General features: G+C 43.0%; 1 protein-coding gene across 5 annotated transcripts in view; it reads left to right on the top strand.

Moving 5' to 3' along the window:
- Positions 1-19803, top strand: part of anks1b (ankyrin repeat and sterile alpha motif domain containing 1B) — a 71021-nt gene that overhangs the window by 39478 nt on the left and 11740 nt on the right. For 4 of the 5 annotated variants that reach the window (XM_088405808.1, XM_088405803.1, XM_088405807.1 and 1 more), the window contains exons 14-20: positions 25-232; positions 4762-5252; positions 6546-6671; positions 7144-7213; positions 8451-8557; positions 11232-11330; positions 11438-11590. In XM_088405808.1, the coding sequence (XP_088261934.1) occupies positions 25-232; positions 4762-5252; positions 6546-6671; positions 7144-7213; positions 8451-8557; positions 11232-11330; positions 11438-11590 (1254 nt within the window). The remainder of the gene's footprint in view (positions 1-24; positions 233-4761; positions 5253-6545; positions 6672-7143; positions 7214-8450; positions 8558-11231; positions 11331-11437; positions 11591-19803) is intronic. The other variant, XM_088405804.1, reaches the window with a different exon arrangement.

Here is a 19803-nt window from a genome sequence, read left to right as displayed (position 1 = left end):
AATGTTGCGTCTATCTCCCTTCAGCCCAAACAGCGCACGTCTCTGTCGTCCTCCCAGGACGTCCAGCGGCCCGTCAACCACAGCTGCGAGCCCAGTGAGGTCAGCTCGTCCTTGGGCTACGCCAGTTTTAGTACCAGCCCCCCGGCCAGCCCCCCCCTCAGCCCCAGCCAGGACCAGGATCAGGACCGGGACCAGGATTCAGCAGAATCCAGCAACAGCCGTCACCTGGCAGGTAAGCAAAGAAATCCTGCAGCTCTTTGGTGGAGGTAACAATAAGTTTGCCTTTTCCGCCTACGTGCCGTTTTCCTCAGTTTTGCTTCCGTGCTGACCTGCTCCTGCGTTGCTACGGCAACCAGGATTCTTGTTGTCATGGCAAAGTGGCGGCCGTAGCGTTTGATGGACAGATGCAAAAAGATGCCTGTGCGTTAGTGTGTGTGGTTCAGAGGTCTTGCGAGACGTTGCGCGTGAATGAAGCACACACACAAAGAGGAGCGTGACAATCATTCATTTTCCCTCATTGTTTTTCTTTAAACATAAAGAGCTGTCAGATGAGCCTTATTGATTGCGCATTTCTCTTTGAGGGTTTTTAATTGCACGCAAAGAAGTGGCTAACAAGTGACGCGAGACGTCCCCTTGGCGCAGAGTCTCGGTCAGTCACACGTCGGACGGTTTGTTTCAGTTGATTGGTCGAAAAAGAGTGCGTTGGATACGGTCATCTTTAAGTCCGCGGTTTAAGCTTCGTTTCGATGGACATTGTGATTCTGGTGTGTGTGGCTTGGCCACCTGGGGGCAGTATAATAGAGACATAGACCAGGAATTTCACAACTGAGACATCTGCTGTAATGGTCATTTTTGCAAAAGATGAATGACAGATACCTGTGGTGATAGTTTTTTTTTTTTTTTCCGCCTAATCAGAAGCAAATGTCTCCTGACTTCTAATTGGTTCACATGGCCTTCACGGTGTGGGTGTTGGTTTGACATCTCACCACATCATTCCCCCTCCCCAATTTCTCGACTAAATTTTTCCCTATTTTATATGACCCTGGATGTCTTCATCTCTCTCTCTTGCACCCCCTTTCCAGTTACTAGCTTTATAAGGCCCATTGTATTGTTGCCGTGGCAACACATGGCTTGAGAAACAAGCCGTGTATGTACGTGGGTACCGCAGAGAAGCAAGACAAGAGAGGATTCAAAGGATGCCAGTGAAGCAAAGGAGTGGGTGAGAGGAAGGGAGGATGCGCTGCCAAACGTTGCCGAACGAGGTTTTCCCGGAAGCCGGAGCAACGTATGCGCTCTCTGGTATTCCTCTTTAGCCAAAACGTTTATGTAACAAATCTCCCAACCAACCTGAGTGGGCGGCGGATTTAGAAGCATCCATCATGGAGGCTCATGCGTAACTGCAGCCCCACTGTAGTGCAAAGGACCCCCTCCCCACACGCGCATATAAATTCCCTTTCATATCGTCATGGTAAAAGATCCTATCGCTGATATTACTGCATCGAGAATAATAAACGCATGTACTAAAATACTTATACTACTCAGGGCTTGCAGAATTGCTGACCCCTCACCAATAAGGTTTTTAAGGAGGCCTGACAAGGCCATCTTGCTTATGCCATTATATCTGCGTCCTCTGTTTGGTTGGTGAGAGCAAAACTGTTCAAAACACGGCAGAAAAGTGTCGCAGGCTCATCCCGGTAACAAAACTGCGCCGATGAGCTGGTCGTCAGAGCGGTTTGTCTTCACAGACGTGTCAGAGACCTTCACTTAGAATGCATCAGCGACAGCCCCCCCCAAAAGCTCAACAATAGCCCGTACACGCTCATCGTTAAAGTGATTTATTGTGTTTCGGAAGCAGCCTACTCGGAATGTATGCGCCACCTCTGTGACTCTCAGCCAGGAGATTTCCAAATGAGGCTCAGAGTTTTGTCAAAAGCGGCGGCGCCGCCGCGATAGCTGAAATCTCGGCACTTGTGACGCTAATCTCCGACACAGACGCTTGCAAATCCCTCAAAATGCACTGAAAGAGTGTGAGGCCAAAAAGAGCAAAGACGAAAAAAAAAAGAAAGCAGTGTTATACTTGCTCTTGAGCAAAAGGGTTCTCGGCCACTTAAGTCACGTTAAAATGCTAACGGTTATTCTTGATGTATGCTATCATCACGTTAGCCTCCGTTGTTCGTTTTGGTTTCACGTTAATTGTTTTACACCGTTTTACGCTGTACTTATAATTGTCAGTAATACTCCATACCAGCAAGTGGCAGCACCTTGTGTTTAGTGCGAAAATATGTCATAATAAAAGTATTCATATTTTATTGCCACTTTTTTGAGGGTCAAAGCATCTCAGCCACACCCAGTGGCGACCACACACCTCCGACGCTAACAGAGGTAGCAAGATGCACAACATTCCTTGAAAGACGATAAATTGGACAATCTTCTTTTGAAAGAGTGTAACTTGCTAGCCTAGCATGAACTTAGCGCCCGAGGCCTACCGTAATGACTTCTCGTACAGCATCTCCGAGGAAATAGGCCTCTGTATTTAATCTCCGGTGCTGACTGGCAGCTCGGTTATTACTTTTAATAACATTCAGCCAGCGTGAACATGCTGCTATCTGGGATTTGTATTACCTCCTATGTGTTTATGTATTTATTTGTGCAGCTTAATTTATGGGCACCGCTTACAGCGACCCAATTCTGCATCAGGATCCTCCTTCTCAAGGACGACAATGCATAAATTACAGCTACCTTCTATTTAGGTGTGTACCCCCTGGAGTCCTTCTAGGTCCCCTGGGGTTTCTAAATGAAGTGGATTCTCATTGTTGGCGTCAATTAATACCACCTATGCGCTATTGCTAGCATCACTTCCTGTCAGTCGTACAACATGCAATATATAGGAGTTTATATAGCAAACGAATGCTGAATTTAGGAATAAAATGTGAGTCAGAAACTCGCAAATGCTATGACCATCGATTTCATAATTAGAAAAATGAGTCTCATGTTGCTCACGTTTATTATTTCTGTCTCAACTTGTCCAGCACGTGCATTTCTGCAGTTTGTCATTATACGAGCGCAACTTGTGCAAACAACGATCCTCGCGGTACAGCCAGCGGCTACATGTCGTTACCTGTATACACACGTGTATGCGTGTGTCATCGGTGTTGGAAAAAAAAACGTGTAAAGCGAGGCAGACGCAGCATTTATTAGCTGCTAGCGCTGTAAAGTGCACTCTGCGGGGTCTACTTGAAGGTAAGTCACTTTTTGTCTGGAACACGCACACACAGATACAGAGAACACACATTTACGCCCCCGCTGATTTGATTGCTGTCGGCTAAAAACTTTTTTTTTTCTATCCCCGCGTTTTTTCTCTTCGCACTCGTCTGAAAGCTAAAGGCGTTAATGTGCTGTGGCTCTCTGTTGCCGTGACGACCAAGCCGCTCACCTGTTGACGATGAAGTGAAAGGCGCTACGGGTAGAAAAACTTTAATGATGCTTCTACGTACGTCACTGGAGCCGTGCACCTGATGTCATGTTGTTATGACAATATTTGATTTGGTGTGGTTATGCTGTTATATATATATATATATATATATGTGTGTGTGTATTTATGTGTATATATATATATATATATATATATATATATATATATATATATATATATATATATATGTATATATGTGTGTGTGTGTGTGTGTGTGTAAATAGGCAATTATTTTCTATCAAAATCTGGCCTGTTGTCATTCATTCAAAACAGAATAATAGAAATTTGTTTTCAGACTAAGACATTTCTTAGGCGTTATGTGTATAATGCAAAATAATTGCCTTGGTTCAATAAAGGCTGGGCAGAACTGCTTTAAGTCAATATCAGCATAGCACCAAATTGCCCATTTCTGTTAGCCAATCAAACAGCGCAAGCAACAGCATTTGTCAATAATGTGTTTTTTCTGTCCTTCATATTGACTTGTTAAAACATTTCTTTCACTGGTGCATTGTCAAAAGAGGGCGCTAGCTGGTTCACCTTGACAGAGGGCAGAATTAATTGTTGAAAATTACAATTTACTACAAAATAGACGTACAGTATATCTGTTTTAAATGAGCAGTATAACTAGTTTATTGATGGGTACAATTAAATTATATCTGGTATCTCAAATAATGATGAAACTTTTGGATTGGGTCTAGGTTTGGACTGGATTAGGTCACTGGTTCTTAACCCTTTTTCAATGATGGACAGCCTGTAAAATATTTTATCAGCAAATTGCCTCCCCAAACAAGTAACGCATGTTTGGATGAGTGAAAAATTTAGACTTCAAACAGAGTGCTTGTGCCATCTATGTCTGATTTATTCAGCTATGGAACTTAATTTGCCGTGGCCTTGGTTTTTTTGAATGGAAAAATTAAACGATTGACAATGCGCATCCCTATAAACCCTTCCAAAACATAGACATACAATGTTTTTGCAAATGCGTTACTATAGCAAAATTAAGCAATAAGTTGCTTCATCTTCTACATAATTTGCTCTTAATTTGAAAAGATTTCCTGTTCCCTGTCACGGCATTTAAAAAAAAGGAGTTAAATTATAATTAGATACCTATAGATACCCTGTTCCAATCTCTTGTACCTGCTGAAGTGCCTTGCAGGACGAGATAGTATTCATACCGATCATCCTGGTGAGATATTCACGCATACGTGCACCACTTCAGACACTTTTAATCCAAACACTGAAGCATAAAAAGAAGTCAGGAGTTCTTCTCCTTCTTGTTTTTCCTGCAGACAACGGGCCTTGCCATCACAAACTATCCCAGCCGCCGTTAGAGGACCGGCGGAAGAGTCACATCCCTGAGGAGTTTGCGGGCCTTCTCCACGGATCCTCCCCAGCCTGCGAGACCCCCGAAACCCCATACCACCTCTACAGCCCCAAAGTTCGCAAGCACGCCTGGACGGACTCGCAATTGCCTGACTTGAACGCCGGCATCGCAGCTGCGGGTCAGAAGTCCGCCGTCGGCAAACCCCAGGTGGTTTATCGGACGGTGTTCCACACCAGAGTAAACCAGGACTTGGATCGCCAAGCGGAGTCTCGCTGCGGAGCCAACGGCGAGATCGGCGAGTGCGGGGAGTCGAATGCGCGTAAGGGTCCTGGCTTCGAAGACAGGGCCTGCACCCTGGGCAGGATGAGGTCCATGCCCCGCAGCGTGCTGGACCTGCAGCTCTCCAAGTCCATGTCCAAGTCCGACTCCAACCTGGTCGCTGTGTCACCCATACAGGTAGGTGAATTTTGCCACTCAACCTTTATAAATAATTGTACTTCAAACAAACTTGCATGTCGCTAGTGACTAGTGGAAATCTCATAAGTCACATGTTGATTACTGTATTTTCCACACTATAAGGCGCACCAAAAAGCCTTAATTTTTTTTAAAGGCTGATGGTGCGCCTTATAATCGGGTGCGCCTTATATACGGATCTATATTGAGATTGGGATTCATAGATGGGGAATGAAGTGATAAAGTAAGCTTTACCTGTTTCTTTTGTGTGTTTACAGTTGGTCATATTGACGTTGCGTTTTAATGATATTGAGAGTTTAGAGTTATTATTTGAGTTATTATTGTGATTACTTTGAGTATTACTATATTGTGATTGCACTGGAGGAAAATTTCCCTAATATAAATGTTGCACTACATGTTATACCTTGCTGTTAAAAGATAAACTGTCATGGAAATACTAATGAAATAAAACATAAGACAGTTTATTCATTTTGGGAGTGAATGGAGTGATCAGCTGGTTTGTAATCTACTAATAAAGTCTGACTGCGTCTACTGTTGCGCCTTATAATGCGGTGCGCCTTATATATAGAAAAAGTTGTAAACTATGTCATTAAGATAAGTTTTGACTATGTCAAAAGTTCCCTGATATCCTACATGTAATACCTTGCCGTTAAAAGATAAAACAGTCACGGAAATACTAATAAAATAAAACAAGACAATCGTTTATTCAGTGAATGGAGTGATCAGAAAGCTGGTTTGTAATCTACTAATAAAGTTTGACTGCTTCTACTGTTGCGCCTTATAATGCGGTGCGCCTTATATATGGAAAAAGTTTGAAAAATGTCATGAATTGAGGGTGCGCCTTATAATCCGGTGCGCCTTATGGTGCGGAAGATGCGGTAATTCATATTTTCAAAATTCTATACTTGACTCATGGTCAGTCCATACATGTGGGTGTTGTTTTTGACAAATTATTGACCGATTAAAGTGTTGAAAATAGCTTGTTCTCTTTCACAATGCAATTATAATGGTTGAACAAAGTTGTCTTTTTTGGGCTAACCTTAAACTTGAGATGTTTTGTTTTTGCAGATGATATGGACTGCAGGTGTTTTATGAATCAAAAAACGTCTTAAATGTCTTTTTTGTAGAATGTAGTAGGGATTCATTACAAGTTATATATTCAAGTAACCCTGGCATTTTGGGATAATCTCACGAATAGGGATTTGCTTTTCAAATTTACGCTTTGGGAATTGTCAAGCTATGTTTGAAAATGTGAATTTATTTTCTTTTGTCTAGGAAGAAAACATTTGGGAATCTGGACCTCGCAGCCAAGGCTCAGAAAGTTTGGCCGCAGGTGGCGACGGAACCCCTCTAGCAGGAAAGCTGGAAAGAACGCCGTCCTTTACTGCTGAGTGGGAAGAGGTATAGGCTAATTGGTGGATATATTCATTATTATCACTCAATCACTTTTGCAAAGGTCGAAAGTATAAAAACGTTCCAAAATAAAGAACATGTAAGATTGTCACTATTCTTGGAATAATAATGATGCCATCATTAGCCAGTCTTACCATGGCGTGGCGTCACGTGTTCATGAGCTGCCCGATGCCACAAATTAGCATACGGAATTCAGCATAGTTCTTGGAAATTAAGGCGACCTTTGCGGTGTAATTGCGCCTAGCGGGAGGGCGTGATGAGAGAAAGGCCGGGAGCCACGCTGCGTTCTGCGAAGCACCGGGGAGAAGAAGGTGCTGCAGCAAACTGTTACTTTCGGAGCTTTTCGCTCATTTGGAAACCAGACGTACTTGACTGTTTGTTTGATTCATCTTATTGACCGACGTACCTGACGATTGTTTGGTTAACGGCTTGAATTAATCTCTGTCATGTGCTTGCTCAGATCGACAAGATTATGAGCTCCATCGGGGCGGGAATAAGCAGCGGGCTGGATGTGAAAGACCATAATTCAGGTAAAACACACAAGTGACAAGAGCTATGCTATTATATTGGGGGGGGGGGGGACTTAATAAAAGCAAATCATCTTCCCAAACTGTTTCAAAGGTCTTAGATTCATCAGTTATGGAATAATTTAAATATTATAAAGACTATGCAGTACAACAGGCAGAAATTAATCTGAATCTTAAAGTACAGACTTTTCATCTTGAGGCATCTTAATGCAGCAGGACACCCGTGGAGTGATTAAACGGTTAGGATTAGTTAGTTAGTTTTATGACAATTCAAGAAGATAAATTGATTTATTTCCATCAGTCTTTTCAAAGCTTAACCTGATATGGAGACAGAGAAATGGAACAGATTAGTGACAAATAGGAAATTGACCATATTTAGACATGAGGCTCCGCCTGACAGGCACAATATGTATTTTTAAACGCCTGTGTTTTCATTAGCCCCCACCCAACGTTCTTTGCTTGTGTCGATCCTAATTTCTCAGTTTTACCATGGTTACCAAACAGAACCACGACACACACATGCACATACTCTTTTGTGTACGGCTTGCCTTGTAGAGAAAGACGCTCAGAGATGTTGTGATGGCTACCATGCGCAGAGGCAGCGCAGTGGCAAAGGGGGGGGTGGATAGGGCGAGCGAGAGGAGGGCTCAGATAGAGAGAGAGAGAGAACAGAAGCATACAGATGAACGTGGGAGTCCTCGATGAAGAGAGTCTACATCGCTCTCTCTCTCGCGCGCGCGCGCAAACACACACACGCATGCAGGGGGAGCGGGCAAGGGAGCGCAACAGCTGAGCGAGCGAGCGAGCAGCTGCTCCAAACACACACAGACACCTCTCGCCTCACGCCTGCGGATCGCTACCTTCATCCTTCTCCAGCCAGCCTCCCCCACACCCCCCTCCCTGGCCGGATTTTGCACCCAGGACCGGGGCCCTTTTCTGGATACAACCTCTACCCTCTTCCCCCTCCCCTCCCTCGCCCCCTCTTTCCAACATCTCAGACGAGTCAGCCCTCGCACCTTTCCACGCTGACCCCCGCCCCCTCCCCCCTCCACCTCCCTCAAGCCCTCACCATGTGTCTAGCCTAGCCCCTTCCTATCGGAAGGCATGGCTGGTTCGTTTGACAGCCACTTTGCCCGCCACAACATGATGTGGCAGTGCCAGCTGTCCCAGCCGGACTGCCGCTGCTACCGCGTGGACGGCTACTCCCTGCTCAAGCGTCTGCCCCTGCATCCCCTCATAGGTCCCCGATGCCCGCTGCAGTCGGTGGGCCAATGGCTGGACTCCATCGGCTTGGTCCAGTACGAGAACCACCTGCTGGCCAACGGCTTCGACAACGTGCAGTTCATGGTGAGTGGCGTTTGGCTCTCTTTTTAAGTTGTCGGATTTCCTCCTCGTCGCCTCCCACGCGCGAACGGCCAACGCTGCGGCTTTGAGCCGCAGACGCTGTCCGTTTTTTTTTTTTTCTCCCCCTTAAATGTTGCACAGCCCCGAGAAATGTATAAACGTGGCACGCAGAAGAAGAGCACCTGTTGCCTGCGGATGCTTGACGGGAATGACGCAGGACGAGAGAGTCTTAAGTGACTCGCTTTATAAAATTCTTAAAATTGATCTTTTAAAATCCAATCAGCACATTTGGAAAGAATTGAAAAAATGCCGTTTTTGCAAAGAGAGTCTTGTTCCCGTGGCAACTGCGGGAGGTGCTCTCGCACGTGGTCGGTGTACACGAGGACATGCCAGTTGCTGTCCTCAACCTCCTCATCTGTTGTGACGTCTTCAGCTGCATGTTGCAGCAAGAACCTTGTCAATTTGTAAGCTTGACCTCTAGGTGGCGTTCAAACCGTGCCTGTTGCTATTTTTACAACACGCTAAAGGTGCCCCTCAAATCCAGAAAACATGAATATTATACAACTAAACCGAGAGACGAACATCTCAGATCTTTAATGGAAGTTAAGTAAAAGCCGAACATTTCGTTTTCACATGTAATTTTGTAAGTTTGTAGTAAGAGTGGAGCACTTGTTTTCATAACATTTTGTTAATTATTTAATTTTGGGGCTGAAATGCACAAATGTTTCCCCCCTGCAGTGTTTGCTAATTTCGCTCGGTCTGAAAAGAAAAAAAAATGACACCTTAGACACAGATTGACACAGATTTATTAAAACTAGCCTTGGGGAAAAAAAAGTCTTCTTTCACATAATGTTAGGGTCACCATTCATCATTTGCACAAGCGCATAACAGCATTATTTTCCAAAGGAAGTCCGTTGCTGTGTTGTGTTATGATGTGCTTCTTGTGCATACCTAATCAAGTGTCCCATAACACAAACTGGAATTGAGTTGAGGGCACGAAAAACTATTAACGGAGATATATGTAACAATATTCCAAATGCTGGTCTTTATCTTGATCTTCTAACTGCACATCCATGTCATCCATCTCCATTCTGGTCTCGACCCGCCACTGCCGAGCAGGAATTTTAATTTGGCGACTATTGTGACGATGACAACCGAAGCAGCTCCGACTTGTGAGATTGATGAACCGCTACGCCCGTTGCATACCAAAGTAGCCTGTCAAGCCTCTTCCAAAGCAAATCTATCTTCCATATCACTATGCATACTAATGAATCCACTTAAACTAAAGCTAATTGCGGGAATAAGGCCAGACATTGAGTTCTCTTTGTGGCCACAAGAGGGCGTGCTACACATGCACGTCTTCTTTCCTCATTGAAATGAATAAAAATCAATTCCGGCCTCTCGCAAAAACAAACAAAAGAAAAAAGTAAATTACTGTAATATGTTTATAATGACACATGACTGTGTAGTATTGTCACGCTAATAAGATAACTTTAAAATTGTAACTGTATTGAAGACTTCATTGCAGAGGATAAAGAATGTCTCTGAACTGTCAGCGCTGTTTGTTTCTGCATTGTTCTTGTTCTGATATCCGTTGTCTGATGGCTCTATAATGACATTGAAGCCCCAGAAAAAAAAAAATCTTCCAGATTTCCTCTTCATAAAACGTTTGTTCCTAATCTAATCACGATACCCCAGATTTTTGAAATCACATTGCATATTTTCTGCACTATAAGGCGCACCGGATTATAAGGCGCACCCTCAATTAATGATATATTTTAAAACTTCCTCCATATATAAGGCGCACCGGATTAGAAGGTGCACCCTCAATTAATGACATATTGTAAAACTTCCTCCATATATAAGGCGCACCGGATTAGAAGGCGCACCCTCAATTAATGACATATTTTTAAAGTTTTTCAGTCACAATATAGTAATACTCAAAGTAATAACAATAATAAGTCAAATAATAACTCTAAACTCTCAAAAGCATTATAACTCAATGTCAATATGAGCAACCTTGTTTAACAGTAAACACACAAAAGAAACAGGTAAATCTTACTTTATCAGTTCATTCTATCAATCCCAATCTCAATATTGATCCAAATATAAGGCGCACCTGATTATAAGGCGCACCGTCAACTTTTTTAAAAAAATACGGCTTTTAGGTGTGCCTTATAGTGCGTAAAATACAATAAAAGGAAAATACCTAATAAAACTATAGATTATGTGCTCAATTTTTTTAAATGACTTAAACAGCTATGCGATGTAGCTGACGATAAATCTCTTGAATTCATTGGCATTTCTGTCAAAAGTCAGGGCTGTATATCGGTTTTGTAGATGCTAGTTGTTAACCTTTGGAGGTTAGTATGTTAGCGTTAGAATACTCTGTGCTATTTGAATTAAGTTGCCACCAAATAGTTGGCTTAGCAGCCACACAAAGACAATAAAAAGATCCTTTGTCATCCAAGAACTGGCAACAATGTGTGTGACAAAACACTTTTTTTTGCAAGCACAACTTGAGTTTTGGAGGGTATCGACAAGCGCGGAGCTGCATAATGAAGTGCTGCCGCCAGCGTGCTCATCCTCACGCCGAGTGCTTTAAAGTGCAAAATGTTTGCTCAATGCGAAGAACACTAAGGACTAATGTGGCGTTTGTGTTTGGTGGCTGGCGCAGGGCAGCAACGTGGTGGAGGACCAAGACCTGCTGGAAATCGGCATCCTCAACTCTGCCCACAGACAGCGCCTCCTGCAGGCCATTCGCCTCCTGCCTAGGGTGAGTCGTCAAGCCGCCAAACTCTGTTCAAGTATGAAGGACGACTTCAAGAAGTTTGGTGGCTTTTTGGCTCGTAGCGCCCAAATGAAAACGTCAATTTCATGCAGGTGAGGCCGATCGGCTACGACGGCAACAATCCGACGTCGGTGGCCGAGTGGCTGGAGTCCTTGGAGCTGGGTGACTACACCAAAGCCTTCTTGGTCAACGGCTACACGTCCATGGACCTAGTCAAGAAAATCTGGGAGATTGAGCTCATCAACGTGAGTCCACAATGTCCCAAATAGTCTAACACAGGAAGAGAATTTAACCCATTCATGCCTATTGACAATTATAGATCCATTTTGGTTAGGCTGACAGTGAATGAGCTAATTATCACGCCTATTTGAATGCGTGTAAAGGGGGTCTTCTGCTTGCCGCTGCGTATGCTCCCTGGTGGAGGCAGCGCTGATGAAGTGATCAGCTGGAGGAGGTGCAGAGAGCCTCGTTATATAAGCATGTGGGCCGCAAGATGCTTCACAGCGTCAGGGATGCCGCCCACGTGCTCTGTGTGCCCGCATGTGTGTGAGTGCGCATCTGTGGGATGCATATGTGACACACAGAGAGTGCGAAAGCGCGATGACAATTCATATAAGTCTAAAGCAAACGCCAAATTATGTAAGTCTTTGGCAGGTCATGTGAGTTGTTGTAGTTCCACAAGAACATGGTTGCATTAAACGCGAATGACCTTGGTTGTATCCCAAGTTCCATCAGTGCGATTATTCAAGTAAAAGTTTCCAATTATCCTCACTCATCTTTGAGTAGGTATAGGTCTTGACATGCACTGACATGAGAGCAAAGAACTTCGATTTTTCAATACAAAAAATGTTGTGACATTTGGTGATTTTATGTTAAACTGCAGGATAAAGTGATTCTAGCAACTGCTACTTGAGAGTGTATAAGTACGCACGATCATTCAAGCCATTTCTATGGAAGCCTTGGAAATTGATGGCTTCATTCCAAAGGAAAATTGTTGCGTTCTAGAAACGTCCACAAGATGGTGCTACTCTCCTATCACTTCGGCCTGTCGCCTTTCTTTAAAGCGCGCGAGTGCTTTTATTTTGGAGTGAAGACAGGAAGCTGCAGGTGAATTGTCTGGGTTCAAATTTGGCCACCTCTAATCAACGATTTTGAACGTTTCACTTTCACGTTTTGTCTTTCTGCTGTAGTAAGCAACAAATCAAACTATTGTGCATCATTTTCCTCCTTCGTGCCAAATGTGACCAAAGTAGGCAGCACCACCTTGTGGACGTTTCTTTAACGTTCCCATCTCTTCAAAATAAATGGTGGACTTTTATTTTGGAATTAAACGCAGCTAGGAAGTACCAAAGGGACGTTCTGGCCCGCTTAGTTTGGAGTAGGGAGTCTTCCACCTCTTGGCATGTGAAGGCCTGTTCTGCTTTGTGTGCTGGTGTGTGTGTCACAAACAGGGCCAGACTTGTCCGGTGCATTCCCGTCGCACTTTTTCTTTCTTTTTTTCTGACAAAGAGCATGTGCGTGCAAATATGTGAACAAGTAAAGCCAGGACAGGCTTTTTTTTTTTCTCTCTCTCTCTGGCGCGAAGCTAGCCTGTTGCCATGACGACTGCTGGTTGCTGTAGCGACACGGGATATGGTATGATAGCAGTTCATTGAAGTGTATTGGTGTTATCGCGCGCGCTTGTGTGTACCTGCACGGCTCTGGGTGGCCCGGTGCCAGCGATGGCGAGCAGCGTGTGTGCGCTTATCACCTTTTCTGTCAGGATTCCAAGTGGACAGATTGTGCGGCATCCCGCTGCCAGATGGTTCCGGGCCTTAAATATAGATGGCGGGATCAAACCCGAAACGTTGTGCTGCCATCAAACCGTCACATCTCCCAACTCTTACTTGCCTCCATCCTAGCTCCATATTGTCATAGTTATCGTCTTATTAATACAACTGGGTCAAGCATTGATATTGCTCCAGTAGTATAGTAAAGAGAAGATTTAGAGAAATAAAACATCATCACATCAGGAAGATAACAGAGAAAATAAGATTCAGAATGAAATCTGTCTACTTTGAAAGTCTAAAATATTGTTTTGCTTTGCAATTTCTTGTCCGACTCATCAGTAGTTCTTTAGGAAATTATTAAACGATGAAAAAAATTAAACTGAATGAGAGCGTTTCCACACTTTTGAATGGTACTTTATGTGTCTGAAGCTATACACGACATTCATTTTTAATTCATGGTATATATTATAAACCGATTTGAAAATATACAATATGTTTGTTCATGGCGTATGAGGAGTTATTGTTTCATTTCCGCACCTGAAAACCAGATTCAGACAACTGTCTCAAAAATTGTCCCACTTGATTTTAGCATGTACTAGGGCTTGGCAATAAATCAAAATTAATTACAGGAATTCCTCATTTTAAAGTCGCGAAATGGAAATTTTGCAAAAGTGACAAAGTTCTTAATGGGTGTTTACAATTACTATTACAATGTTTACGACTTTTTTTTACAATCGGTACTAACTACTTGATTGTGGCGTTCAAAGTTAAATCATCAGACCTTCAAATTGCTTTATTTTTTATTCAATTAAATTTGCAATCGTTTAGAAACATTGAATGAAATTGAGTTTTTATTTTTCTGCCATTTTGCTCACATGTACTGTTACATACCGTATTTTCCGCACAATAAGGCGCACACTCAATTAATGACATATTTTAAAACGTTTTCCATATATAAGGCGCACTGGATTATAAGGCGCACCCTCAATTAATGCCATATTTTAAAACGTTTTCAATCACAATCTAGTAATACTCAAAGTAATAACAATAACTCAAATAATAACTCCTAACAGCATAATAACTCAATGTCAATATGAGCAACCTTGTTCAAGTGTAAACACACAAAAGAAACAGGTCAAGCTTACATTAGCACTTCATTCCCCATCTACCAATCCCAAACTCAATATCGATCCATATATAAGGCGCACCGGATTATAAGGCGCACCATCAGCTTTTTCAAAAAATGAAGGCATTTAGGTGCGCTTTATAGTGCGGAAAATACGGTAAATGTAATTAGTATTAAGATGCGTCAATGAGCACGCAATTGCTCGTGTGTGGTAGTGTTTTTCATACGAGAAGTAATGTGTAAATATGAGTTTCTTTGCAATATATCCATTAGCATGTTTGTGACTCAAACTTCCGTTTCAAAGTACGCCTGCATGACACATCCGTTCTTATTAAAACGGGGATAAACGTCACTTACAAAAGTGACTCCAATATCTTCTTTTTTTTTTATTTACCTCCTTCGATGCACTTTCCGCCGCATTGATTTTTTTTCTTCCCCCCACTTCCCTGCTACCAGTCGATCGTGAATCACGCTGCATCGTAGTAAGCCGACGGACGCCATACGAGCGCCTGGCCCTCGTCGCCATAGTGACGAGATGGAGAGGAGGAGGGTGGAGAGAGGGAGGGTGTTAGAGAGAGAGAGAGAGAGAGAGAGAGAGATCAGGCAGAGACATGCAGCCCAGCTGCCGCAAGCTAAGAAGAAGCGGAGCTGCCGAGCGAGAGGGAGAGGCCACGGCGATAACGCGGATAAACGTGCCGGGACCGCGGCTTGACGTTGCTCTCCAGGAAGGTGAGAGCTGAGATGTTTCGGAGACGTGTTTTGTTTGGGGGGGCGGGGGGGGTCCTTATCGTGACTGCTGACTACCATGATTGTGTGGGTAAAAGGGGGAGTAGAGAGTAAGGGGAGGGGTAGGGGTGGGGGGCGGGGGGTCGATAGAAGGAGCTCAGTGTGTCCAAATATCACTGGCACTCCCGGTGACACGTGTTAGTTCTGAGCCTGTCCGTAAAAACAATCTTGAACTCGGCCGTCAAACCCTTGTGTCAACTTTGACGGATGGCTGACGCTTGTCAAAATACTCACAGAAGCAGCAGTTAAAAATAAAATGTGGATCCATTTGTCAGATTGCAAAAACAGTGCAACATGGTTGGGGTACCAGAAAGGTACAATTGTGGACTCTTACACCGCTGCTATTGTCAGGCTTGCTCACCTTTGGTTTCATTTCAAACAGACGCTCCAAGAGAGTAAAATTTGAATAGGATTTGCAGGTATCAGCAAATATAATTTCATGCTTTTAGTGCTGTAACAAAATGTTACAGTTGTCTTTTCAAATTAAGAGCAAGTTAATTGGAACCAAAAAATAAATTATTTGTTAAATTGTATTATCATTAGTCCTTTGCAGAATATTAGCCTTTATTTTGTTAATTTTACACCGATTTTTTTATTTTTTATCCCGCATATGAGCCGAAAACAAAACATTATTTATCTAGCTGAATAACGGACTGGTTTAGAAAGTGTCTACATTTAGCTTGACAACCTTTATTTTGGGCCAAGTTGTGCACTACATTTGATTTCCGAAAAATCTCTTGGCGCAGCACCACACAAAAATGTCACAAAGTGTTTATTATAACGGAACTCTCACACCTCCAAAATTGCTCCTTTGCAAACACGTCTCTAATTTTTGGCGCATCATCTAAGTCTGCGCTTAGGCTACCAATGAGACAAAAAGCCTTTCATAATTCATAAAGCAAACAACTCGGCTTACATCATCTTCCGGCGAATGGTCTTCAAGCCATGCGTGATGTCATAAATACAACAATGATTAGTATGAATCTGGCGCGGTCCGTTTTGAGCAATACACGCTAACTTGAACGGCAGAATTGTGGTATATTTGCTCACAATAATTTCTCAGCACGTTAAATGGGTAATGCATCAAATATTTAGCAACACCCTTTTTTTGGTGCCTTAAAAGGACAAAATACTGACAAAGATGATCTTGCTTGTTAAGTCCTCCATAAAAGCAGATTATCATTATGTGAATATATTTGCAAACATCTGCTTTTATTTTGGAAAAAATGATCACTATTTCAGCCTGTTTTCTGATGTTATGGGCCCAAACTAGTAATATAAGGATTTTGAAAATTGCTTTTATTTTATGCACTTTCAATTTGAAATATGTTACATAGCCTCGGACAAAAAAACGGAATTTGGTTTTCAGAGCTAGCTTTAGCATTGAACAGACAGGCTAGCCCGTTTTAGGTGTTGGGTTTCATCCGCGCGTGTATATTTCGGTCCGTGAATCCAATAAACAAAATACATGATCCCATGGCGTGATGGAAACCGAGAGCATCCGCATGTAGCGCAAAATTGTTGAGCTTCTTTGGACGCTACGAAACTTGGAGAGCATAAATCATGTTGACGTGAGCAGCGTGGCGTTCTCGCCGTGTGACCCATTTGCGTAAGCAACACTAGAAGGCCCAGGACGCCTCGGCTCGCCTTTTGGCGCAATCCATCTTTAGACGCTTGGTCCGACTTGACTACTGCGCAGTACGATGCATATTTATTTATTTTTTCGGATATTGAGGAGACACTAGACAAGCAGGTAGTAGTAAATATAGACATACTGTATGCTACTTTATATGCATAGAGTTGTTGCATACAATATGTGATATTTATTGCACTCTATACTCTCACGCCTGTGTGTATATGTGCGTGCGTGCTGCTGATGCTCTGCATTATGAAACGCGCTTCATCTTTCCCCATTGAAGTATTTTAGTAACCCAGAAAATAGCATCAACTCTCATCCGAGCGTGTGTATCCGTGTGCGCGTGTCGAGAAGTGAGGGGATCTCATTTTCAAGTTGATCCTGCAGCATTTAACACACACACACACACACAGTCTAGTTCTTCTCCTGCTATTAATGGAGATGCATCTGTCTCTGTGTAGGCGCCGAGCCACCCTATTGGCTACTGGACTCTTTTTATCTCTTCCAACACATTGCAGCCCCTCTTTTTTGCGGGGGGGTTAGGGGCTAGACAACCAATTGGTCTGTGGTTACTGTCCAGTAGTAGGACCCCCCCCCCCCCCCCACCCACCCCCACCCCATTCCAAACGTGTGGTGTGGCTAAATGGTGTGTGTTTGCCTGATTTACAGGCCAGTCAATACTAATGAGCCATTCCACACACACATTAGCCAAGTGCTGGCGGTGGGGGGGCAGGCTCAGGTGCAAAGATGATTTCAAAAATCAATAACTGAGGAGTAAAATGAGACAGAGCGTGTGACGCTGTGGATTTCGAAATTGATTGGCTTCTTTTCCAATTTTTTTCCTTTATGATTTTTTTCCTGAAAAAAAACCCCAAAAAATAGACCAACCATGTCATTAAATATTTATCTTTATATTATGTAACATCATCTTCCAAAAATATGCTAATAATGATAATGTGCTTATGTATATAAAACTTAACAAAATCAAGGCATACAAAGCTTTGTAATAGACTTACTCTAACGCAATCTAGCAATAGGTTGCTTCTTGTTCCAGTTATTTTGCTTTTAATTTGAAAAGAAAACTAAAATCTGAGTCACAGCAGTAAAAGGCATTCTGAAATACGGTCATATGTACACGTGCCCCCATTTGAGAGCTGCTGCCTTAAAATGTCATATCATAGCACAAAATATATCTATTATGGAATATCATCATGGCAGGTGTATTAGACACACTAAATTGTCCTTAGGTGTGATTGGGTGTGTGAATGTTTGTTCATCTCTGTGTGCCCTGCGATTGGCTGGCATTCTACACCAATCATTTGTTGTATAAAATGACTGTCAGTTCACTATGGTCCCCTCACCTCACAATATATATTTTTTTTCAATAGAGTATAAAGAATATACGTACAGCGGCGATGAGTATTGTAATATTTGGGATGCGGTCTCTTTCGTGGTTCTATTTGCCAAGGCGGCATCGAGATTAGCGTGGGTCAGTAAAATCCCCGGTCAGAGTCTATTTGAGGTAACCTGATGCCAGTGAGTCTCTGACCCACCGCAAATAATTCTGGAGAGGTCACTGTGTGACCTCATCGAGGCCGTGACCACATTCTTCAGGGGAGGCAATTGAGCCCGAGGGAGCCCACAAAAGTCGGCCAAAAGGATGAAGCTATAAATTCTTGTTCAGATTGAACTCACTTTCTACTGTGATATTTTAATTTGGTATTTTCCACCCAATTAATTTGCGTCTTTGGCATGCCGGCTCGTCGACAGCCTCTCTCCGAGCCGTCTTTATTCGTGCCGCCTTAATCCGTTGATCAAAGCCGCTCCCATCTGCACTAACGGCAGCCCTAACAAGATTAGAACAACGGCTGGCAAACCACAGACGGGAAATCTGCTCGCTAACAACATCACCAACGGACATCGCCGCCTGTGCGGGCTGACGTGTCGGCGACTGGTCGCCGCATGCGGCAGAGGCCATTTTACATGCGAACGCTGCTGCGCCGCACCGCAGCGTTGGCTCGCCGTCGCCTCCTTGGTCTTCTCCGTGATAACGACTTCGTCTTCCGACCCTCCCGAAACAGCTGTTTTACGTGTTCCCGTATCTGCGTGTGTGTGTGTGCTTGGATGCTGATGCGGCTCTGTGTTGCCATGGCAACAGGTGAACTTCTGCTTGAGGTTTGCTGTACTTAAAGTAGATGATGTTCTTATGACTGCTGGATCTGTGAAGCGTTATGCCTCAAGCATGTACTACTGTATTTTTAAATTGAGCCCCCCCAAAGCCAGATTTAGCGAGCGACATGAAATTTGGGAGGCATCAACAAAAAACTCAAGAAGCCATGACAAGACACACGAAGAACCATCAGTGAAAGAAACAGGATGTCTCCCATTTTGGTTTGACGCCGTCTTGAACTCGACTCAGCCCCCTAATTGCACTGGGCAATGTGAAATTTAGTCGGCATGTGCATCATGAGTAGACCCAAAAAAATGTCTCAAGAAGTCATACTTACAAAGACACAGGAAGTCGGCCATTTTGGTTTGAAGTAGGGCTGGCCGATATGGCCAAAAATGTACATTTTCTTCAAGCGTTCTGGACACATGATTTTAATTTATTTTATGGGTCATTTAGTGGTTTAATTTGTTTAAAAAATGTGGAAAATAAGTCCAACCAAAATTCTTTGAATACTTTTAAAAACACATCATTCGTATTTGCTTTCGACTAAAAATGACATCACGTACGCTTATGGCCAATCATGGCTCACCTGTTTGTCATGTGACATTCATTAGTTCAACTGTGATTGGTCGTTAACTGATCCTCCGGCACATGTGATGTAATTTTCAGTAGACAGCACATGGAAAAATTTTAAAAGTATTACTTGAACGAGAAAAATAATGATCAAATTCAATTCATTGAAATCCAAAGATGCAATTTTATGTGTTTAAGTGTCCAGACATTGAATCCCAGATACATATTTATTATTTTTTTCAAATATGTTCAATTGTTAGGATAAAGAAGTGTCTAAAAAGGCTGGTACTAAAAGATTTGTAGACAAAATATTCAAGCTTTTTATAGTGGATTATCCCTTTAAATGCTACAATAAAGTAATTACTGTACTACCTATTGTAAAAATTTCTAATAAACCA

The sequence above is a fragment of the Hippichthys cyanospilos genome, chromosome 22, assembly GCF_059441005.1.
Source record: "Hippichthys cyanospilos isolate Australia breed blue-spotted pipefish chromosome 22, RoL_Hcya_1.0, whole genome shotgun sequence".
NCBI lineage: Eukaryota > Metazoa > Chordata > Actinopteri > Syngnathiformes > Syngnathidae > Hippichthys > Hippichthys cyanospilos.
Note: the sequence above shows the minus strand (reverse complement) of the source record. Positions and strands in the feature narration are given on the sequence as shown.